Here is a 23,972-nt window from a genome sequence, read left to right as displayed (position 1 = left end):
CTGCAACATGTGCCCCCTCCTGCAACATGCTATGGAGTCCTCTTCCCCCTCCAAGGGGCAGAAATTCCACCAGAAACCACCAAATATTTGGATTCTCTTCCATGAGATCAGGCCAGAGCAATGCCATGGAAACCTTAGGCTCCCTTGGTTTACTCACTGGCTGTTGGTAAGAATAAAACAGATTTCCACAGACTCAGCCCCTGAGATTCCAAACCCCACTTTTGTAAAGGTACTTTTGTAAAAAATGTGCTGCCCAGCATAATAATAAAAGTGGCAGTATTTTTTATACCAGGTGATTGTGTATCCTCAGGGTTTGGCACTTGGTTGCTCTAAGGCTGGTCTGTGCCTGGGGTCCAAGCAGGGATCCTAGAGGCTAGGGGAAGATGGGCCTGCGGCCAGCCCTCAATGTGTGCCATGCCTGGCTCTGTCACCTGCTCGGGGTCCCTGTGGCTTCGGCTGGTACAAGGAGGAAGGGAAAAGCCCAGCTCTAGGGTTGCTGGGCTCATCTGGAAGGGAAAATTCGGCATGGGAAGGGGAGTGAGAGAGCTGAAATAAGCTTGTGGCCGAACTGACACTGGAGGGGAGATGGAACGGAAGTCCAGGAAGCCCACCGAGTGTTCTGAGCTCCCCTAGGCTGGGACCACAGAGTAGTGGGGGTGTGGCCATTCCCTGCTCCCAGACGCCCAGGAGCATGTCTGAGCTGTAGGGCAGAGACGAAAGCCAGGACTCTTTCTTGTGGTTTCAGAGTATTACCCATTCTATCCTTCATCCCCGCTTTCTGCCTTATCTTCCTGGAAGGCAGGAAAGAAGCAGGCCTGGCCCTCCCACCCTCCCAGTAAACACAACCACATTGCTCAGAGCAGCTCAGCCTCAGCTAGCAGCCCAGCTCCCCGACCCCGGGCCTCCTCCTCCAGGCCCAGAGAAACCCAAGCACACAAAGATTCCAGTGGCCAGGGCCATGCTTCTTCCCAAGGAGAGTGCAAATCCATCAGATCGGATTTACCAGCCAAGACAGTCACTGTGACAAGGCCCAAGCATCACCCAGAGGAAACCAGTGTCCTCCTTCTCTTCCCTTCCCTTCATTTGAGGGCCTGGCTTCTGAGGTCCAGGTGTGAGCCCCATGTGCACCAGGAAGGGAAGAGTCTGGGCAGTACGGAGAGGCAGCCCCAGCTACTGCTGATGAACAGAACCACCTTCGCCCAGCTGGTCAATAATGAACTGGGGTACAAACCCACACTTCTAATTCCAGGGCTAAGAGAACTGCACTAGAAGTTTCTTCACCCAAGGAGTGGCCAGCAAAATTTTGGACTTTTTGTCTCACAAAAGTTAAGAGAGATGCAGACAGAAAGATTAGTTTGTTCTACAAATATTGAGTGCCCACTTGTGCTGGGTATTGTGCTGGGTGCCAGAGATAGAGTGATGGTCAAGAAAAACCGTGATTCCCTCTCTCACAGCTTAGAAAGAGGGAAGAGGAAAGAATCTGTGAAAGCAAAGGAAGCAGAAGTGGGGAAGAGACAGACAAGAGAAGAAAATAAAGTTGAGTCAGAGATCAGTGCAGCAACGGCAGGAGAGGCAGGCAGAGGCCAGAGCGGGCCCTGTGCGGGAGGGAGGCCCTGGTGGGGGAGGGCACAGGGAGGCCAGAGACCAGCTACTGGCTCCCATCCAGGGGCATCTGCCCACAGCTCATATTTTTCTGTCTAGTGACAGCTAAATGAAGAGAAAGCTAACTTTACAACCGCCCACTTCACACATAATGAATATGAATGGGCATCCCGGAGCCTGTTCCCTAGGATTATCTGTGAGTTGACGGGTTCTCCCACTGACTGGGCCATCCCAGCCAGCCTGTCCCCTGGCTGGGACTCAGGCAGCCCTTCCACCTGCTTCCCATTAGCCGTCCTTCCATCTTCCCCTCCTCCTCCACACCCTAGGCGTCTCACCCCTAAGACAGCCCCCAGGTCTCCAGACGCCCCTGCCCCCATGGCCTCACTCCAGAGGCAACCTCAGCCCTCAGCCTAGGCCCGATGTTTTCCCAAGGCCAGGCTGGGGCTCTGGTCGGCCCCTCTGAAAAAGAAAAGGGAAGTGGCCCCACTTGAAATCTCAACCTAAGAGAGGTGCTAGGCTCGGTCTCCCTTTGCTAAGGCTCCTCTCTGCTCCTGTGAGGCCCACCCAGAGAAGCCCTAAATCTTGGTCCTGGCAGGGGCCCGGACACCAGGCCCGGAGAGGAGGGCCCTAGCCAGATGGCCCTTCAGTCCCAGCTTCTAGCCTCAGTCCAGCATCAGGAAATGCTTCTCATTAGAGGCATTCAGTCTTCGGCCCCGGCCTCCCCCAGTCCTTTACACATCAACCTGAATTACAACCCCAAAGTGCAGACCCTCTGTAGCTCCAGACGGGAACAGAGCCCAGTATCCCCAGGAACTGAGCATTTCCTGTATCCGGCAGAGGGAGAACATACCTCACACCTGCTCCAGCCTTGGCCACGGGCTCATCCCAGCCATGAGCACAAAGCGTCCGCTCTTGGAGCCCTTGTTCCTGATGCTGGAGCCCCCTTGCCTTCCCCTCAACAACTGCAGCCTCCCCTCGCCCTGTCCCTTCTCCAGGAGGTGGGCACCAGCTGGGAGCAACGGTCCTGTGGAGCCCTGAAGATGTCTGTCTCAGTACCTAGCACATTACTGCTCTTACTTGCTTTTATGGCCAGCTCTCCATCAGCTGTGAGCTTGTCAAGGAAAGTAAGAGTGTGGTGTCCTATTCACCTGGACACTCAGGGCACCCAGAACGGGGACCGGCCCAGAACAGGCCCCCAAGGTATGACGGCAGGGCTGATGCTCCAGAGATATTCCTGTACAAAGACCAGGCTTCAAACAGCCAATCTGCCCAGAGTACACTCTGGGGCCATGGTAAGGCACTTCCCCTCCTGGGCCAGCCCCTGGGCCCACAGAGGCAGGATCCACCTGCCCAAGCTTTACAGCCCTTGCAGCTTTGATATTCTGTGTTCTTTTTGCACAGATTTATATAGAGATATTTACAGACATTTGCAAACCAAGAGGGAAAATGGCACCTCTAGTTAAGGTGAAGCTTCAGAGAAGCTTCAGAGGAGAGATTTGGGGAAATCAAAAGATGGGAAGGAGGTCAAAGCCTCAGCCAGACGGCTTCAGTAAGCCAGGCTACGTGGTCAAACAAGAATGTGAAAATCCAACTTACTCAAACTGCCACCTCAAGATGCGTACTTCCTATTGACCCTAGTAAGAAACAGCAGAGAATCCACTGTGCACACATAAATTGTGTCAAAGTCCCTTGTCCTGTGCAAGTTACTTTGTGGCAAAGGCCAATCACAGGGACTTGCCATCTCCTAGGCTGTGTGACTTACATACGGAGCACACTGCTGGCTCCTACCCGGCTGCTCATAATCACACTGGCGCATAAAGGCCTGTCCTAGAAGCCCAGCTCAGGGCCTGGACTGAGGCTCAGTGGACACGTACTGAACGGAAGAGCCAACAAAGGGGAGATTTCCCCCAGAATACGTTTCTTTTCTTAGTCAAGACCCTTTGGAGACTTAAAGCCCCCTATAGGTGGCCTACAGGTAAGATAAGGGAACTTTAAGCAATTCCTAAAAGGGAACACTCCTTTTCTCAGCATCAGAATGGTAAGATCCTCAGAAGCAGAGCCTCAAGATCGAGCAAGGTGGAGGCAGACATGTCCAGGGATCTGAAGGCCAGATGCAGGCTCCGGAAGCCTCAAACTGACACCGACCACAAAGGTGTTCGTTGCTTCTCCCTCAGCCTCGCGGGCTCCTGGGCGTCCCGACACTCCCTTTCCCAGGACTCCTGATGGTCTGCTTCCCCAGCCTCTGGGCACTTAAGTTTCCTCTCAGTTCCCATCTGCCCCAGTGAGGGTCCAGCACAGTCGACCTCCTCTCTGACCTGGCCCCTCCCTCCCTAATACTGAAATTGGTTTGGCTGAGTCCAGCTCAGGGGTGTGATCCAGAGAAACCTGGGGCACCTACTGTAATACCTCTAACCCAGGGGTGCAGACAACTTACAGCTCCAGCAACCCAGAGCCCTGGGGCTGGGAGCCCTGGAGCAAAACCAGACTGATGTGGGGAAAGAACACTTGGGGTAAGTGCCAACTCCCCCTCCCCTTCCCCCTCAGATGAGAAAGGTGGGCAGCTTGGCAGGGACAAGGGGGTGACCTATCAATGCTGGCAAGAAAACTCTCTTTCTAGACCTGGAGGAGATATTCAGGGGCCATATTTCCTGCAGACAAGGCAATGGGCATTGTTTTTGCTTCCTTTTAATGTAAACAGAATACACAAACACATTAAAAACCCCAACATGACACAAGAGAACACACGCAGATTCATATATATTTACAGAAACTTGCACACCAAGAAAAAAAAAATGGCACCTCTGGTTAAGGGAAGCTTCTCTTCCTGTCCCAACCCCGTCCAAAACCAAACTGCTGAGGCAGCTGCAGGAGCCTCTGCAATTGCTTCTGGATGAAACTTAGCAAGAGGCTGGAATGACATCAGAAACCCCCCAAAGCAAAACCAAGATTCTGACTTTCTGGCCTGGCTCTAATCCTAAGCCCTCCTCTTTGGCAAGCTGACATGCCAAGGATTTGTGTGTCTCAGGAAGAGTCAGCATGACCCCTGAAATTCAGATGCAGCGGGTTCCCAGCCCATCCCAGGTTTTCCCAGCCTTCGGTGGAATGACAAATGAGCTGCAACCAACTATGTCCAAGAGAGGAGGGCGCGGAGGAGTGAAGGAAGAGAGGATCCCAAGCAGAGAGATGACCACTCCCGAGCAGGACGCTGGGAATCAATGAGAGGTCAGATGCAGACTCCCCAGCCAGCCCAGCGCTGGCTGGGAAGGGCACAGTGGGGCTGTGCTGCCACCTGGAGGGGGATGGGAGCACTGCAGCAAGGAACCAGGACAGCCCCTGGGGTACCTGGAGATCACCCCTTCTTTCATTTTCAGTCTCTTGCCCAGGAGCCTCACTGCAGCAGCTCTTCCCAGGAAATGGGCTTGGAGAAGACCTCCCTTTCTAACCAGAGGTCGTAGTTCATCTGGAAGTCCTCAGGGAGGTCCACCCGCTGGCCCAGGACACTTTGCAGGCAGTTGTCCACAGGCAGGAAGTCGGGGTTGCTGTGGACCCGGTCGTACCGCCGGGCGTTGAAGCGCTCGATGTTGGCACGGAGGGCACACTCCTCTGCCTGGAAGTCCCAAGGCCGGGCATCAAGATCTAGGACAAAGCAGGAAGCCATGGTTAGGAGCCAAGCCCTTGTGGCAGCTCCCCTGGGGTTCACTGCAGCTTAGGGCCACGCCGGCCTGGGCTTGGAATGTTGATTGTCAACCAGGAGCAGGAAACCTCCAAGCCCCATCCTCGGGAAAACTGACAGGACTTCTTTCCTAGACACACAGGTAAGTCAGGTCAAAGGCGAAAAGCCAGAGCTACGGAGAAAGAGGCTACACTGCAGTTTATGTGGATCCAGTGAGGGAAAGCCAGGGGTACAACATGCTTCTCTCAAAGTCATGCTCTCCGTGGCTCTCTGGGATCAGAGGCAGGAACCTGCAGATCCCCTCATTTGCTTGTTCTCTCAGTTCCCTGACCAGGTGCTGTGGGCCACCTTGGCTCTGCACAAATTCAGGGCGTTGGGAGTGCAGATGCAGCCACATGGTCCTGGTGCTGCGGCCAGGAATTGTAAGGGTGCGGTAGCATGCTCAGGGGACACCGGGAAGACCCACTCTGCCAGGGAGGCCAAGGTGGGGAGGGGAGGAACACATGCAGATACAGAACAACTAGGGGGTACGGGGAGGTACCCTGCCGGGAGAGAGTACAAAACTGGGGGAAAGCATGGCCAATGTGCACTGACTGTGCCCAGAGCCCTAGGTGTGATGGAAGCTGGGCTGAGGGGAAGCTGGAACAGATTAGATGAGGACAGGGAGGGACAAAGTGTGGGCCTTAAATACGTTAAGAGTTTGGCACTAATTCTTAGGGAAATCAGAAGCCAATGAAGGATTTTACTCAGGGAGGTACCACCACTGGATCTGCATTTTAAAAAGATCACTACAGCAAAGTCTGAGGCACTGATGGAGAGAAAGGAACTGGCAGGGAATCCATCAGGAGCTGTGAGAATTTCAGTGACCAGAACCACGGCAGCTGCAGGGGGGAGAGAGGACGAGAGGACAGAGAAAGTCTTGTGACAATTTCTGGAAAAGGAGAGGGGAGGCACAGAGAGGAATGGGTATGATCACAGATGCCAAGCCTGGCAGCTTCTCCAAGTCCTTCCCAGGGCTCCCATCCTGATGCTACAGAAGCAGGAGCTGGGCTCTTCCAGGTTACTCAGAGGGAAGCTTAGCGGGAAAGCTGTCACCTCCCCGCGCCCCTCCACCCCCGCCCCGCCCCGCCCTGCCTCGTGGGGAGCCTCACCGTTGCCGTAAGCCCAGTCGTCGTTCAGCCGATGCCGCACCTTCTGGTAGATGGCAGACATCGTCTTCATGTTGCTCTTTCGCCACTGCCGCCCCAGATACTTGGTCTGCACCTTGAGCAGCTTCAGCACGTAGAGCTGCATCATGGCCTGTTTCACCTTCAGGGCCCGCTTCAAGATGGGGGCTGACTTGAACACCACCAGCATCTGGGAAGGGTTACAAGGGAGGCCCACGTTGAGGGCAGAAATAAATGCCTGCACCACCACCATGCTGCTATCCCTTCTGGGGTTAAGGGCAGGGTGACCAACTGTTGCAGTTTTCCCCAGACTGAAGGGTTTCCTGGGACTTGGGACACTTCCACTGCTAAAACCAGGAGAGTCCCAGGCAAAGCTGGATGGTTGGTCATCCTAATTATGGGTCATTCTGGAATCTGAAGAAAGCTATGAATTCCTTCACCAGAAATATCCCTATGTGCACATACACACAATTTCAGAGGATTCATGGACCTCCCCACCCCAAAGGTATCCACAGACTCAGGGTTAAGGAGACTCTCAGAACCTTGGTGGAGAACCAGTGGAGATTAAGAGGATACAGAAAATTCCTTCTATATATGTAGATTTGTTTCAGCGCATGACTGAGCCTCTTCCAGCTTCCAGTTCAACTCATCAAGGCACCAGAGATCAGCCCTTAAAATGCAAGGATGTGGCTATAGGAAAGTTAGGTGAGAAGGATGCGGCTGCAGCAGCAAGCCCACCCTGGGGACCCCTGGCCTCCAACGTGAAGGGGACCAGACAGTGGGTGGCACGCTGCTTTGAGCTCCAAGATTCATGCCTGCTGACCGCGCTGACTCACCATCGTCCTCGAATGCTTCCATTTGGTCAGCTTGTTCAAGATCCGAAGCAGATTAATACAAGAAAAGAGGTTCCTCCAGCAAAACTGGTTATTGTCACCTGCTTCCTACAGGGAAAACCCAGGAACAATCATCTCCTGCACAGCTGCAGGTGCTCCGCAGTTTCTAAGGCCCTCCCATCTGTGACGTCAGCACTGCTCAGTCTCTCCACGCGTGTACCAGAAACCCCCTCCTCCCCTCAGCCCAGGGGGACCTCCATCCCAGAAGCTGGCAGAGGGTAAGGGGTGCTCCCTAGAATTTTCCTGCAGGAAACATGGAGCATGATATTGGGGGCTGTGGCCTTGGCCCCCACTACCTGGGGCACCCATGCTCCCTCAGAGCTGTGGCCCCGGAGGGAAAAAACCCGACCAGGTGAGCTCTGGGTCGGCAGCACCTGAAGACCACACTTCTGAAATAAGCCCGAAATCCAAATCTTCCCACTCTGCAAGGTCCGCCCCTCAGCCCTTCTATGCAATTACAGTGCTTCAAAAGCCAGGCACTCAACAGTGACCGCACCTGTGAAGAACCACTACCCCTGTGAGGGGGAGGCAGGCTCTCCACCACAACCCTCACACCAAAGGGACCGCCGGGGAAGAGGCTAGCTACTCACCAGACTCTCGGCAGTCAGCTCTGGCAGCTCATGCACCACGCACTGAGGGTAGTCTAGGACAGAGATGCTGCACAGGGCAAGAGAACCCAGGCACCCGCCCTGAGCAAGGGCTGGGGTCTGGAGGAGCAGCCGCTGGCTCCTGGCCTCCCTCCCTCACTCGTCGGCGCAGAAGCAGTAACCGACCTTGTCCGCAACACCCCAGTTTCCCCAGCTCTAAGACGGGGAAATACCTGCTACTAGTGAACTCGTAAGATCCCTCTGTAGCCAGAGACAAGCTCGTAATCTTGTAAGGGGTGGAGAGAGCACATTATCCCTCACAACAATAAATCTGGAGCGGGGGGCGGACTTCTCAAGGCAATTAATTTATGCCAAGCCCCCACTGGAGACTGTGTCTGGCTAACAGCTCAGCTTGTGGTGTATCACACTGAGGAGCCATCAATGTCAAGTGCAGCTGGCGCCAGGTGATGGGGTGGGGACAAGACATTACAGTGCACGGGGCCAAACTCCTTTGAGAGCAAGCGCCCAGCCAGTCTCCTCAAAAAAAAAAAAAAAGGGCACAGAAGGGCAGTGAGGGCAGTATTGGAGCCCAGGATGAGAACCCTCCCATCCAGGCAAAGACAGACTGAGTCACCTGTCACTAGACTAGCTAGACTCAGGTTTGACAAACTGGCATTCTCTATAGGCAGGGACCATGTCTCATTCATCTTTGGGTCCTATGCCTGGCAGAGCACTGGCTTGTGGGTGCTGAACGGGCTCAGTGGGAGAGGCCAGCTGGGAGCCCTGCCATCTGGCCATACCCACCCCTTCCTGATCCCTGGTCCTTATCACCTGTTCTTGGCAGTGATGTAAGACATAATGTTTTGATTGAAGAATTTCAGGATCAAAGGGATGCAGTTGGCAAACACCAGGTGCTGTGCCATGTACTCAAACTGCAAGCAACGGGAAAAAATATAAGCATGCCCCGTGGGACCTCACCCTCCTTCCTCCAGTGATAAAAGGCCTTGGTTGGAGGACTGTGTCTCAGAACATTCATGCAGAGCTCAAGGAGGTTTGAAGGCCAAGGCCTCTGTTCTTTGGGGCTAGAGGAGCAGCACTGCCTGAGGCGCTCGCCCAGTGGACAGAAGGAAGGGGCTGCAGGTACCTGGTAGATGTGGTTCAACTTAAAGTGCTTGAGCAGCAGCAGCAGGACCGCAGAAATGGCCTTAACAATGACCTCTTTGTGGCGGTTCACATCCACTCCCAGCTTCATGCTCTGCAACACTGTGGTGCTAGAAGCACAATCACGCAGGTGGGCCCCCAGCAGGTGCAGCACCCTCCTCTCTGGTGGTCCCAGGAGAGATGGGATTCCTGAGCCTTCCCTGGGCAAAGCTCCCACCTCACCCCCACTCTACGGACATCTCAGAGGTTAGGCCCAGCTCCACCCACCCACCTTCCAAGCAATCTAGCTCAGCACAATTGATTTCTTCCTTGTGATGCCCCAAACACATTCTTAGCCTATTTCTTTGCTTTTCCTCCAAAAATGAACTTCTCATCTCAAGATCTCCCCTAAGCTTCTGCCACCATATGAACCTGTGTTCCTCAGAGTGTGTTCTGTGGAATACCAGTATATTGAGATGTTTCATATTATGGGGAAAAGGGGTTTTGGAGTCAGATAAATTTAGGAAGCATTTACTTAAATCAGTTTCTCGCAAATTTAGGAGCTCTCACTATAAATCTTTATAAGAGGAGATCAATATTTGACTGTGGAGTCCTTTTCCTAAGGACCATCACGATGGCCTGGTGCTCCATGACATTCCCTTTGGTGTTAGCCAACCCTGCCTCCTCCCTCACTTGGCTGTCACACCAGACGCAAGGGGCCCACCCACCAGGGAACTGGCCTCAGAGCTGGGTGGTACTGGTAGGCAGGCAGGAGATCAAGTGCCCAGGTCCTTCTCAAAGCACAACGTGATCTTGGTTTGTACTCTCACATCAAAAAGATGAGGTCAGTGCCCCAGGGAGGAAGAACCCCTAAGGATTTTACTATCACCCTGAGACATTCAAAAATATTCTGCATGCCAGTTCACTGGCAAATAGGAAAGAATCTACACCCAGCTCAGGTCCAGCTGTTGGCTGATTTTTGTCCAGAAGCTAAAACTGTATGTCCTGGATGTCCCAATCACATAGCTTTCAAGGGAGCCTTTGGGGAAATGTCAAACAGTCCGATTCATTTTATAGAGGAGGAAGTGACTTTCACCAATTCACTCAGATATTCACTCAGTGGCAGAGTCTACACTAGAATCCAGGCCAGCCAGATTAAGCCACCTCCCCAAGCAGTAAAACTAAATATTTCACCCAGTATGTTTTCTTTCTTCTGAGCCAGGAATACCCTAAACTTAATCTGCAGAGAAGCTGAGCCAAAACAACAGCAGCAGCAACAACAACAAAAACAAAGAATGACAACAGCAAACAAGCTAGCAACCAGTGGGACCAAAAGGCAAACACTTCCCCTTTCCCCTCTACCCTTCTGCCCCTGACCTGCTCCATTCCTAGGAACCATACACACTCAATACTCAAGACTTGATACTCACGGCATCTCCTCAGGCAGGACATCTGCTAGGATGTTGATTGAGTCCGTTTTGGCCTTTGAGGTGGGGGCTGCGGCCAGCAGGATCTTCAGCAGCGCAATCTGGGGAGGAGCAGACCGTTCAGATGGCATGGGTGAGAGGGGCCAGGGGCGGCACTAGGCCCTGAGAGGTGGTCCTTCTGGAGGTGCTCAGGCAGCAGAAGGAGGGGTTAAAGGACACTGGCGGGCACGCTCTCAAGGCCAGCGTTGTCGGGAGGGGACCCCATGGCAGGTCGAGCACTCAGGAGAAGTGCACTCACCATGTACTGCGGCAGGCTGGGGAGCAAGCCTTGGTAGAGGGTTTCTGCAGGGACTTGCTCGACTTCCTCTTCTCCCTTTCAACAAAATGGGTACAATGGGTACAAATACAAAGCCCGGTCCTGACGATGCTCTCCTGAGCCAGCTTGATGGTTGGCTGGAGGAGAATCTGTAAGTATGGATGTAAATGATGATAATGATAGCAAACCTTGAATAATACAACATGCCAGACACTTTACTTGTAAAAACACATTTAATCCTTACTACAACTCTATGGAGAAGGTACTATTGTCATTCCCATTTAACAGGCTAGGGAATGAAAGCAGAAGGAGAGCCAGTACCTTGCCTAGGTCGCCACCCACTAAGTGGTGGAGCCAGGATTCAGAGGAAGGTGGCTGGCCCAGAGTCTGTGCTCTTAAGCCCTGTTCCTGACACTCACCAGCCCTGCAGCGGGAGCCAGACTGGGAGCTTTTGGAGGGCAGGCCTGGGGCATTTTGCGGTCTAGGCCCAGCACAGTGCTGGGAACAGCTGGGATCCTGCGGAGCGAGGAGGGCCTCCAACTCACCCCTGAGAGAGGAGAGCGAAGGTACTCCTCCTCCATCTGTGCCTGGACCTCTGCAATCGATGTGTACTTGTGCTGGAGAGAGAGGGAAAGAGGCGCTAGGGAAAACACCCCTCATTCTCTGGCCAAATGCCCACACCTGGCAAAGACCCCACACAATTTTCTTCAAACACCATCTTCTCAAAGAGCGCTAAGTCACCATACAGATCCCGAACTGAAATCCCAAACCTGAAATATTTTTCTAAGTGGGCACCTACCTCTTAAAACCAGTGTAAAAAAGCACACAGTAGATCAGAAAAAAAAGCAAATTAAAGGAGAAAAGGGGGTTTTCAGACAGTGACAATGACAGGAGGAAAACAAAAGCAGAATCAAGCACCCAAGTACTCAGAATCAAGTACTCAAATGCTCAAAAAGCCCCTGCATGAAGCCCACTTGGTACTACAAATTTCAAAAATGTATTTCAAAAACATATAAACATTTACATTCCAGACATGCTATTAGGGGCCACACCTCTTCCCCACTCGTGCTGCTTCCTCCCAGGTGGAGGGACACGAGTGCACAGAGCACTCCTGGTCCCTCCCCGCCCCTCCCCCACACTCACTCCTCCCCTCCCGGACTGGCGACCGGCGAGTACGGGAGGAGGAACAGGACAGTCTCAGCCCCCCTTTCTCTTCTCTCTTCAGAAAAAAGAAAAGCCTGTAAACTCTTCTGCTCCTTGACCAGGCTCAGCAGGGTTCTAGCACTGCCTGGTCTGGGTAGGCGAGTCTGCCTAACTCTGGAAGTGAGGTATCCGGACACCTACTGTTGTGTTCTCATGCCTCATTCTCCAATCACTCCATGGGCAATAAAGCTGGCATTTCAATCTCCCTCTGCCTACTCCCCTAACTCAACTGCCTTAGGACTTGGGCAAGGAAAAGGCAGGCTATTTACTAAGCCCCTTAAAACTCCAACTGTCAAGTAATATAATCTTTCATGAACCCCCACTAAGTGCCCAACAAAAGCTCAGTTAAAATAAGTAAAATGAAAAAAAAAAAAAAAAAAAAAGTAAAATGCATGAAAAACTGTTTTAAAGGATGCTGCCACTGTCCACCTATTCCTCCACCCCCAGTTCCTTCAGGCGGACAGATGTCTAAAAAGGCTTCTCCCAAAGGGCTGGTCTCACTTTACTCACTTGGGACCAACCTAGGCCAAAAGCTCACCCAAAGCCACCTACCTGCTTCAGAGTCTTGATGCTTTCGTGGATTGGCCTGGGCAGCCCCACCACTGTGTTCGTGTCACTGGAGAATAACAAAGGCCCTGTGTTAGGCCTGGGTCCCCAAACACCAAAGGCTGGGTGACCCCACTACCTTTCTTCAAAAGGAACTCGGATCACACTCACCTGCCCAGAGTGTAACCTATGAACTTGCTGCGGCTGGACTCGAGGAACACCTCGATGTCCTTCTCTCTGCCAAAGGAAAAGACTGCTGCTTTCTTAAATGTTATCTCAAGGCATCATAGTTAATAAAACACAGAAAACACAGAATGTCCAGAAACTGTGAAGCCAAAAGAAAAAGTCTCCCACAATTGTTTTTCTTTTTGGAAAAAAGAAAATAAAAAAACAAAGAACTGAAATCTTCAGACTATTTTAAGGTCCTTCATAATGCTGTTGGATCAATAATCTAAAAATGTATTATGTGTAACTAGTTTATTCATAAAATTAAGGTGATACATCAAACTTAAAAGCATACTTTATTCAGATATTAATAACAAGTTTGTCACAACAGAATTTCTCAGATATTTACAATTTTTACAATTAGAGCTGTAAGCTACTGATTTTTTCATGAGTCACACTGTCCTGTCTCAGACAATCAGGCTAGCTTGCATTTTCTGATGACTTGTTTTGTATTCCCATCACAGATCACTGAAAACTGGGGCTTTAACCTGGATCAAGAAAATGACCCCTATATCTTTTCACATGTTCATCTATTTCTTAAGTTGGTGCCCTTTCAAACAGATACCATTTATATACATCCAGGAACCTTGACATCCACTGATTCACGCACATATATCTCAAACATCTTAATTATGGTTCTAAAGAAATTCTTCCTTAATCTATAATTTTCTGTCAAAAATCATATACAACCCCAGGGTGGGTAGAGATGGGTTCACTTAAATGTCCTTGTTTTAATTTTTTCCCATTCCCTTTCACTAGTATCACGTCCAATCAAGAGCTAACCCAGGGCTTCCCTGGTGGCGCAGTGGTTGAGAATTGGCCTGCCAATGCAGGGGACACGGGTTCGAGCCCTGGTCTGGGAAGATCCCACGTGCTGCGGAGCAACTAGACCCGTGAGCCACAACTACTGAGCCTGCACGTCTGGAGCCTGTGCTCCACAACAAGAGAGGCCACGACAGTGAGAGGCCCGCGCACCGCGATGAAGAGTGGCGCCCGCTCGCCGCAACTAGAGAAAGCCCTCGCACAGAAATGAAGACCCAACACAGCCAAAAATAAATAAATAAATAAATAAATAAATTAAAAAAAAAAAAAAAAAGAGCTAACCCACGTTACTGACTCAAGAGCCATATAAGGGCCTCCCTGTGCAAGGCCAGCACCCTGACACCCCCAGGGCCAGCACTGGGCACTTTAAGAGAGGCTCATCGCAGAGCCAAGGCCAGCATGGCCCTGCACAGGACCTCATGTGACAACTCAGGCCCGGTGCCAGGCATGGGGATGTGACAACACTGGTTTCAGGAGCAAAGAGTGTTGCGGAGGTCTGAGACTCACCTGACCTTGGGAGCCCACGGGAGCCCCTTTGGGCAGGTAAGCCTGTCAGTCTGGGGGTGCTGCAGTGGGGGAGGCATCACCTCATCCCGCTCAAGGGGGAATGTCTCCCCCTCCAGACTGCTGTCGTCATCATTCTCCTCTTCCTCCTCTCGAGAGTCATCAGCCTTGTAGGGATCCCGCTCGTTGAAGGCATCCAAGTTGTCCTGCTTTATCAGAGCCTGAGAGCAGAGGGACGGGAGAGCAGACGAGAGCCAACTGACGAACTAGATAAAAAGGGGCACGGAGGCTAAAGAAGTGATCACACAGAAAGGTGGTAGGAAGAGAGCCATGAGCAGTGGAAAAACCTGAGAGGAAGTCAAGGTTGGGCCCAAGTGACAAATCAGTCCTTGCCCAAGTCCCTCAAAAGTGCCACATTCTGAGTGCCCACTATAAACTGGGCCCTGGGCTGGGGACACAGTGTCCCTGCCCTAAAGGCATTCATTCTGACTTGCTGATCAGAGGGGACTTCAACAACCTTCCAACAACCTGGGGCGCATCCAGTGACTATGCCACTGCACCTGTGCACCCTGAGAACTCTCAGGAGTCGTAGGGACCTTGTCGCCCTCACCTTGTGCTCCCGACGGCCCCGTTTCTGCTGCTGCTCGATCAGGTCAGAGGCAGAGGCTGGCGGAGAGGCGGCCCTCATGTTGCGGATGACTTTGATGCTGTCCTCAGGCAGCGGGGGGAGGCCCAGGATGGCACGCTTCTCGGCCTTCATGCTCTGCAGCTCCTCAAAGCCGCCCAGCGTGCACTGTGTCACAGACAGGCGCGGAGCCGGGACAACATGTCCGTAAGCGGGTCCCTGTGTCAGGCTCAAAAGCATCTGTGACACCGTGACCCGTATCTTTACAGAGACCCACACAACCTCTGAACAAGGGACTGAACGCACCCCCAGGAGAAATGAGCGACATCAGCATGGGGGAGGAGCAAAGGGGGCAAGGAGTGGAGACGCGCAGGCTGACTGAGCCTAGTGCAGAGGTACACCTAGCTCCGTGTGTACAACAGACCCTCGAGTGCGACAAAGGCCATCTGAAGAGCTTAACCCTTCAAGCTCCTAGAAAAGTAGGTGGGACTCAAATGCTTCAAAAGCTGTACATGCCAGTCTTTCAAAGCCGAATTGGGAATACACTGTTGGATGTTCAAATTAAAAAACAACAAAAAAAATAAAAACCCACCTTCATCTAAACATCCCCCTAGAAGCAAAACCTCAGCAGCGTTCAGCAATTTTAGGCTGCTTAGTTTCACTGTTTCTGAGCAATTCAGCTTTCCTCTCTGGCTTCAGTGAGGCTTCCTGGGGAATCAACAGGCTTATCCCGCCAAGATCAAATGTGTAGAGCACTCTAAAGAGGCCTGACCTCACTGAGCCCTGGCTCCGCAGAGCTGGCCCCTTCTGAAAGAGGGGAAGGCGAGTCTCAGGAAGAGCAGGAGTCCAGACTCCAGCTCCGCTGTCTTCCCAGGTCGTTCCTCCTGGAGGGAAGGGCTCCTGGTTTGGCCTGGGCCTGGCTGCTGACAATGGCTCCCAGGCCAAGGGTGCTAGCCGGCCCACTCTCCTGGACCCACCCCTTCACTAGCTAGAAAGAGTCAGCTTTCACACCGTACCCTGAGGAAAATGTAGGCACAGGTCTCACTCTTTCTTCTTTCAAGTGACATCTGACTGAGGGGGCCCCAATTATACCAGCTCTAATTTTGCCTCAAATCACTTTAAAACTCCAGGTTCAAGAGTGGCTTGCCTGGAGAGACGTGTCCTATGACAGCGGAAAACAGCTTCCAGGAACCAGGGAGCCAACAATCTATTCTGATTCAAAGGCCAAGCCCCCTTTGGCTGCAGTGAGGCCAAAGTGACACTTTTTTTGTCATCGCCTTTCAGGAATCTTCTTTCAGAATTTTTTTTTAACCGAAGCAGTTATATATTCATATAATTCAATATTCAAAAGGATATACAGTGACAACTCTCCCTCCTGTCCTGTCCCCTAGCACGGGAATTCCCCTTCAAGGACGCACTCACCAGTACTGTCTTCCAGAGCAGCAAGAGAACCTTCTTCATGGGGAAGTGAGGGGCATGGCCACTGCAAAATTTGGTCACCATCCCAAATAGCATGATGGCAAATGGCTCGCTGTTGTACAGAGGGGAACCTGGGGTACACAAAGGTATCAGGACCACAGGCAGGAACAGGACCCTCCCAAAGCCCTCCAGCCTCAATTCCCAGGCAGGGCCTCGAGCCAGGATCCCCAGAGTCCTACCCAGCTCAGCCCTGAAGGTCTGTCGCATTGTCCTCCATTCGGCCTTATCACCCTCACATTCCTGGTGAACGGTCTCCACAATCAGGTACATGATGTTTAGCAAGACCCTGGCGACAAGAGCCAGCTATAATGAAGCAGGATGGGGGGGGTCAAGGGAGCACCCCCTGGCTTCCTCACATCCCACACGACACGAGAAAGGCCTGCGCACCAAGGCTGGCTGGGGGGGAGGGCTGTAATGTAGAAAAAACTAAAAACTCAAGAGTCCCACAGAGCACCTTGCGGTGCTTCCTTCTCTATCTCTGGAGCTAAGGTTGGGACCAGATCGTCTTCCGTTTCTAGCAAAGTGCTTGCTCAAAGCAGGTGCTTAATAAGTGGCTGCTGAATGGATGGATATGAACAAGAATGGCCAAAAGCACTTACTACCCTAAGCTTCCCGGAATGAGAAAAACACAGAGGCAAGGCGTGAGCTATGCAAGCCAGTGTTGGATGAGACAAAGCAGTGGATGATCAAGGTGAGAGCAAGGAAGTGTTTACCATGACGGAGGGGAAATCAGGAGCGAGCAGGGCGACGGCCAGGGACCCTAACTACAGTGGGGAACACCACCAACATCTAACCTGAAAACTTCCACATTCACAAAAAGAGTCAGATTCTAATCCTCACAAAAATGGGAAGGTGATCTTGTTGTTTAGCAGTTGCTATTACTTCCAGCACAGCCAGGAAACGTCATGAAGTTGTCAGGACTAACCCCACACAGACAGGCATCAAGCTGTGCACGGAAAGGCAGAAGCAGAAGGAGCCACCTCATGTGCTTTGTCCAAATACAAAATGCCACTCCACCGGGTTTCCCAGCAGCGGTGTGGGCAGGAGGCCACATTTCACTGTGGCTCTATTAAGCATCTTCACCCTGGATTTCCGCTGGGAGTCTCAACCCAGGGCCCCACCTAGGGAGAGCCCTCAGTAGGGCGCACTGATCACATTGAGTCCATCACGCCTGCAAATTAGAGGGTGAGCACACACAGCGAGGAAACTCAAAGGTGCCCGCCCATGCCCTGCCCTGCCCTCGCTCTCCAGCTAGAGCTCAGGGAGTCCGGGCTTGCTGCTCGCCTCACCTCAGGTCTGTGCTATCAGCCAGGGAGATGGCCGGCTTCCTCACCGCACTGCTGCAGGCGGCACTGTTGCTGCAGGAGAGATGCGAGAGTCAGTGCCTTCCCCCAGGAAGGAAGAGAAGTGGCTCCCCCGATAAGTGCCGCCCAACAGGGGGATAAAACCCTATGCTATGCGCTTAGATTGCAGAAGAACCCACAGGACCCAGAGGGTAAGGACTCAAGCCCGAGACCAGACTGCCAAGGTTTGAATCTTGGCTCTAACACTTACTAGTTATGTGCCCTTGGGCACTCAACTTCTCGGTGCCATAGTTTCCTCATCTGCAAAATAGGGACGGTAATAGCAGCTAATTCATTAACATGAATTAGTACATGTAGTGTCCTTAGAACAATGCCTGGGACATATAAGCACGCAATGAGTGCTTTTATTATTGATGGTGTTTTCCTCAGATGAGCAGCAGCTGACCTGTCCACCAAACAAAGGACTAGTGGAGACACAGGCTAGAGCAGGCTTTGTTTAAGCCCATGTGTCAGACTTGTGCCTGGTCTCCTGCTCAGGGGAAACTTGCGGTCAAACACAATGGAGTCTGAAGGTTCAAAACGAGAAGGCTTTTTTATTTTTCTGAGGGGCACTGTGGGCCTGGGCAAGAGCTGCAGTGTCTGGCGAGCTCTCTGGTGTTAGCGGGCTGCGAGGCCCCTCACTGGTCTTCAACGTTTGGGTGAGCATCTCCCGTTATTCAACCTGGCTGGTTAGAACAGAACCCCATGTGGCGCATATAACCCTCTGAAAACCAATTCTGCGAGCTCTGTCCCTCCGCTGCCCTTTCCCTACTTCAGCCCCTCAGAAGAACTCACTCTATTTCCATGTTCAGAAGCTCCACCAAAGCGTTGAATGTGCCCACCTCCAGGAGCAGAAAGATGTTGTAGCGCATCCAGGACTGCACCTCTGCCTCCGAGCTACACTCCCCGAAGGTGCCTGCAAACACAGGGCACAGCTCACTGAGCCCCTGTCCATATCTGACTGGGCAGCATCACTGAAGTGGGTGCCAGGGTCCCTGGGTGTCCACTCAGACCTTGGGCAACGTAGAGAATCGCTCGAGCCACCTTCAGCCTCTTCTCCCTGGCAGTGACCTCCAAGCCGTCCAGGAGCCTCATAGCATGGGTGCGGTGCTGGCTGGTGTCCAGCTCAGTCCACTTCTTATCTGTCACTGCCGGGCAAGAGACAACTTACACTGGAGCCCAAAAAATCCTCACCGTGGGGCAGACACCATGTTAACCCATCAAATTCAGGACTGCCACAGAACCAGAACACTCAGGAAGATAAATTACTCTCTATATAAGGGATGAGGACACACTGCTGCCCTATGAATTTGAATTTCCAGACTGAAACACTGCTGCCCTATGAATTTGAATTTCCAGACTGAAACACTGCTTTTTTGGGTGCAATTTTAATCACATAAAAGTTTTTTCCCCCCAATACTCACATTCTGAAAAGGCCCCACCAGAGTACCTGCCAGCCCACCCTAAATGTCACATCTGGCCTTGAATAATCATGGTTCAGCAGGTTTCTTAGGCCACTCCAGGATGACTTAGGTCATTCAGATGACTAAGAGAAGCCCTGCAGAGCTCTCATGATGCAAGCTGAAAGAGCCAAGAAGCAGGGGGAATCGTCTCACCGTGCATCCAGAAGTCCTCCTCAAAGCATTTTCGATTCATCAGGAATTCTGGCCCTTCTGTATAGCTGTAAAGCTCTGTCAAGAACAAAGTGTCATCATCTCCTTGTCCACGTCCTACAGCAGGTGTCACATGTAGCAGAGAAGGTATGCTTCTAGGCATAGTGACTCCTGGACTATGCTGTCTAATTACTAACGGGGTCTTAGTGCTCTGATGTGCACAAAGGAGAGAATGCTGACTTCCCTTGCAGCCGATAACCAGATGCCAGTTAGGCATAAAGCCAGGCATTTCCAGTCCGATGTGCATCAACCCCACCATGCCATGCCAGAGGCTGACCGCCACCGTGAACGTGTGTCTGTCAAGTGGCTTGAGAATAGGGCCTGTGCTATGGAGGCATGAGAATCAGCTCAGGCTGACTTCATATTACACGTGAGCAGCAGTGGCAGCGACAGATGGGCACAGGTGCAGGCACACTTGCTGGCACTCCTCAGGACCCCTGCTCTAGGAGAGACCACTGTCAGGGGGATTGCATATGGCCAAGGAACATCAGTGTCCACACTGGGACTGGGCCACAGCCAAGTAAGCTGATCATGCAGAGACACTTCATAAAAGTAAAGGACAAGCCGAAGTTATGAGATACAAAGGGCTTGAATCCAATAATTAACATGTTTTACATATACACATCACTACTAGGACTATCTAGGGGGAAAAAATGAACTCCAAAATGACACTCACTCCTAATTTTATTAAAGACCAATAAGGAAAAAAAGCACCCCCCAATAATAGGGAGGCCTGTGCTTTACCTGAGAGCTCTGCAGCCCACTTGTCTGTGTCAGCATACTCAAACTCCAGGTCTGGAGACTCGGAATAGCCCTGTTGAGAAAAGGAGAGTTATGCAAAAGATCACTGCGTTTTCCAAAGGAACAAACACATATGCCTCCAGAGACACTGTTGTGTTACAGGACGTCCTTGCCTCCACTTTTCTAATGTTGTATCGCAGTATTTTGTCTCCTGGGAAGTTCAGGTCTCCCTAACAAGCCCTCTCAGAGCACCTTGCACTGCTCCTTCACAGCACTTATCATAATTCATAATCATATATGCGCATGTGTATCTGTTTAGTGTCTGCCTCTCCATGAGACTGCCAAGTTTCCTGAGAGTGGGAATTTTGTCCATTTTGCTCACCAATGATTCCACAATGCCCAGCACACTACTTGGCATGAATGACTAAATGAATGAATAGCTTATACTCAAATAAATACTTGTTGGATGAATGAACACTAAAGCTTCCATGTTTTCTGTGCAGTGAAATGACCATTCCACATGGTGCTAAGATTTTGGAAGCCTCATTTCTTTCTGGCTAGTGGGCTATCAATAGCTCAGAACAAAATGAGTATTGACACCCTCAGCCTTCCTGCCCTTCTCTCAAATTTCAGTGAGAACTGACAGAGAAGGCAGCGGCTGAACAGAAATGGGTTCCCTCCCACACAGAGGAGAGACTATGATAAAGAGAATCTTTTTACTGCTGGGGATAGGTGAGTACTGAGAACGCACCATTTTGGAAGCCTTGTTCTGGGAAAAGAGAAGAGGCGAAGAGAAAGGTAGTCCTCGAACTTAATTACAATTTACTTGGGAAGACAAAGACCACCCACAAAATGATACAACATACCCACAAACAGTGAATAACATGAAGAACTCTACTCCTTATTCGACTCAACAGAGTGCACACTTTCATAAGTTCCTGAGCTTCAGTTTCTTCATTTATGGAATGAGGATGACAGAAATCTATCTTGAAGGTTTTTAAGGACTAATCAAAACTGTGTAGCACACAGTGGACTCTCATCAAATATCTGCCTCCCTGTCCTGCAGGCATTCCTCATGCTCCCAGCCTACTGATTTCAGCTATGACTCAAAAAAGAGCCACATCAGTATCTGTAAGAAAACAGATTTAAGCAGGTCTCTCAGCTTAAATGTGTTCTCTGACTGACCTTCCACGTGTTGGGTCTATATAGAAATTAAAGGGCAGAAAGAGCACGTGCATTTAATGGCCACTTAGGAAACTTTTAAACTATTTTAGAACTAGGACTCCTCTCATGATGAAAGTGGATTCACCCCTACCACTTTCATAATCCTCCATACTTGAAAAATTACTAAGAAGTCGCCACTGATGTGCAATAAGCCCACCATGCAAGGGCTACTAAAAAGTCAGTTTCATTGCTTTTTCAAATAATTCACTTCAAGCTCAAAGTGTATCTGATTGGAACTTGCCAAATTTTGATGTTTTATCAGAGGTTTGCTCTTGCCAACAAAAACCCAAAAGCTTGAGAGGAACTGATTTCACATGTCTAAAGACGGCATCATCACTCTTTGGTATGACCTGGTACATTATGTCTGGACAATGAGGAATTCCCTCTCATTAATAAGCACCTGACTGCTAATCAGCCTCGGAGTCCTCTCAGGTGAAGAAAACCTCACAGTAAGTGCTCTGGGAACATGGTGATTAAGAAGCCCTAAAGCGCTGCGACGTGCGTGTCTTCATTCATGAATTCTACAAGGGAGGCAGTGGGAGTAATTCTTTAACTCGGGGTGAGGTGACTAGTCAGCTCCAGACTACTGTGTCTCCGGAATGGGAGGAACAGCCCACTAGCAAGAGAAGAGGGATGCTGAGCCCTAACGCATGTTTAATATATATTTCTAATCTTTAACAGTTCAGCATCGGGCGCACTGGGCACACCAACCACCGGGCACTGTCAAACCGTGGCCTGAACCCGCAGTGGCTAAGGTCAGAGAGAACAGAACTGCTCCCCCTCCTACTCTCGCAACCTCGAGGCGCACAGGGTATACTATTAGTGCTAATTAGCTCCGTCCGTCTTCCAGGTGCCTTCCCAACCCTCGCCAGTCCCTCCCTGCCCAGACACGCCGTCCGCCGCGGAACCCACGCGACCAGAAGCCGGAGATGACTAGGGGGTCTGGGGGTGCAGCCGCCCCGCCCTCTGGAGCGCACGCAGACCACTGACTCTTCACCCCTGAACTGAGGCAGAGGGCGGATTCCCCAGGGGCTGGGACCCGGAGGTCGTGCTCACAGCCCCGGCCGCAGAGGAGCGAACGAGCGGACACCGGCTCGGGGAGGATCTCCTGGGCTGCGAAGCTCCGGGAGGGGACCCCGCCTTCACGCCTCCGGCCTCGGGGAATGCCAGCCTTGCTTCCTGCTCTTTTCGCTGTAAATGACAACTCCCCTGCCGAACCCTCCGGGAAACCCAGCCTGGACCCGAAAGTGGCCCCGGGCCTGGACCCCCCGCCGCCGCCTGCCTGGTGTTAGCCTCGCCCCCCGAAGCTCCTGACCTCCGAGTCTTTGCGCTGGTTGCGGTTGAACTCTCGTGCTTTGCCCCCGGGCAGGAGGCTCCCAGCGGTCCGCGGTGCCCCAGCAGGAGGCTGCGCCGTTGCGGGCGGCGGAGGTGGCGGCGGCTGGGGCTGCTTGTTGTTCATGATCAGCAGGCCGGGAGTGCCGACCGCCGGCTCCATCTTGGCTGCTCCACACCCCCGGCTCAATTCACAGACTGTAGCGGTGATGCAACTCTCGCGTGATTTCCTCCTGGAACGTTCCCTTGTCGCCATATTAAGTGTGGCGGCAAGCGGCAGAGCCATCTTGGCTGCCCAACACCTCGCGAGATTTCCTCTGTGGACTCTAGTCCTTCTACGTCTTTTTAGTTTCTACCCTGTTTCTTTTCCAGTTTAGAGGTCGTTTTATCTGTGAAGGTTCCCTTAGCCCCTTCAGTCAGTTTAATGCCCCTCCCCTTCCTTTAACATTGCTTTGCACTTGTCACTTTTACAGCCCTGTCGGGGGTATTGTAGTGAACAAAATGGACACGATCCCAGTCTTCACGAAGATTACATTCACGTGGGGGCGATGTGGGAAACAAATGAGTAAATCAATGAAACAATTACAGTTTTAACATTAATTAATCATTCATTCAACAAACATTTAATGAATGCCTCCTAGGCTCCAGGCAGTGCGATAGAATGGGGGACAAAATCAAGTTCCTGCACTAATGGTACATAACATAGAGCCTAGTGGGAGAGACAGACAATGCGGTCACAATTAGACAAATAAGTGCTGAGAAGAAATGAAAAGAAGTGTAAGGGATTGGAAGGTGACAGTGATGGGGGCGGGGGAGGTGCGGCAGGGCTATATTAGATAGGCTGCTCAGGGAAGGCAGGCCTGAGAGTGCGATTTTGAATGAGTTCTCAAGTGAGGGAGAGCCACACCAAGATGCATGGAAGCAACACAGGCAGAAGGACCAGCTAACTGCAGAAGCTCCGAGGTGCTGTGGCAGGAACTGAGTGAGCCAGGGGAAGAATAGTAGGAGATGAGGGCCATGTAAATGCAGGGGCCAGATAAATATAGAGGCTTGAAAGGCATGGATCGGAGTTTGGATTTTATTCTAAGTGAAATGGAAAACCAGCAGAAGGTGTTAACCAGGCAGGTGTAATGGTCTGATATTTAAAAGACCAATCTGGCTGCTTTTAGAGAAGGGATTGGGAGAGTAGGTGCCAGAATAGGTGGGGGTAGACAGGTTAAGAGACTATATAGGTGGAAATGATGGTGTTTTACACCAGGGCAGATCATTGGGTTGATATGGTATTTCTATATTGTGTAGGTAGATTCAACAGGATTTGCTGAAAGACTGGAATCCTATCAGCAGGATAGAAAGGAATAAAGGATGAGTCCTAGATTTTTGGCTTGAGCACTGGGTGGGTGGTTGTATTGCTTATTAAAATAGAGAAGTCTGGGAGAAAGAAAAACGGGTTT

The 23,972-nt window shown here is 51.5% G+C and overlaps 1 protein-coding gene across 1 annotated transcript; it reads right to left on the bottom strand.

Moving 5' to 3' along the window:
- Positions 1 to 4,339: 4,339 nt before the first annotated feature.
- STRIP1 (striatin interacting protein 1) lies at positions 4,340 to 22,701 on the bottom strand. Its single transcript, XM_059927456.1, has 21 exons — positions 22,505 to 22,701; positions 19,969 to 20,038; positions 19,168 to 19,242; positions 18,565 to 18,699; positions 18,347 to 18,467; positions 17,498 to 17,566; positions 16,388 to 16,494; positions 16,152 to 16,279; positions 14,715 to 14,897; positions 14,108 to 14,325; positions 12,725 to 12,790; positions 12,560 to 12,623; positions 11,350 to 11,421; positions 10,787 to 10,861; positions 10,492 to 10,589; positions 9,066 to 9,192; positions 8,753 to 8,853; positions 7,925 to 7,991; positions 7,278 to 7,382; positions 6,427 to 6,631; positions 4,340 to 5,238 (listed from the first exon to the last, which is right to left on the bottom strand). Exons 1-21 carry the CDS (start codon positions 22,682 to 22,684, stop codon positions 4,991 to 4,993), a joined length of 2,514 nt encoding a protein of 837 aa, XP_059783439.1. The 5' UTR covers positions 22,685 to 22,701; the 3' UTR covers positions 4,340 to 4,990.
- Positions 22,702 to 23,972: the final 1,271 nt, after the last annotated feature.

This window comes from Balaenoptera ricei, chromosome 1 (genome assembly GCF_028023285.1).
Source record: "Balaenoptera ricei isolate mBalRic1 chromosome 1, mBalRic1.hap2, whole genome shotgun sequence".
Taxonomy (NCBI): domain Eukaryota; kingdom Metazoa; phylum Chordata; class Mammalia; order Artiodactyla; family Balaenopteridae; genus Balaenoptera; species Balaenoptera ricei.
The sequence above is the reverse complement of the archived record's forward strand: the minus strand, read 5'-3'. Positions and strand labels throughout refer to the sequence as shown.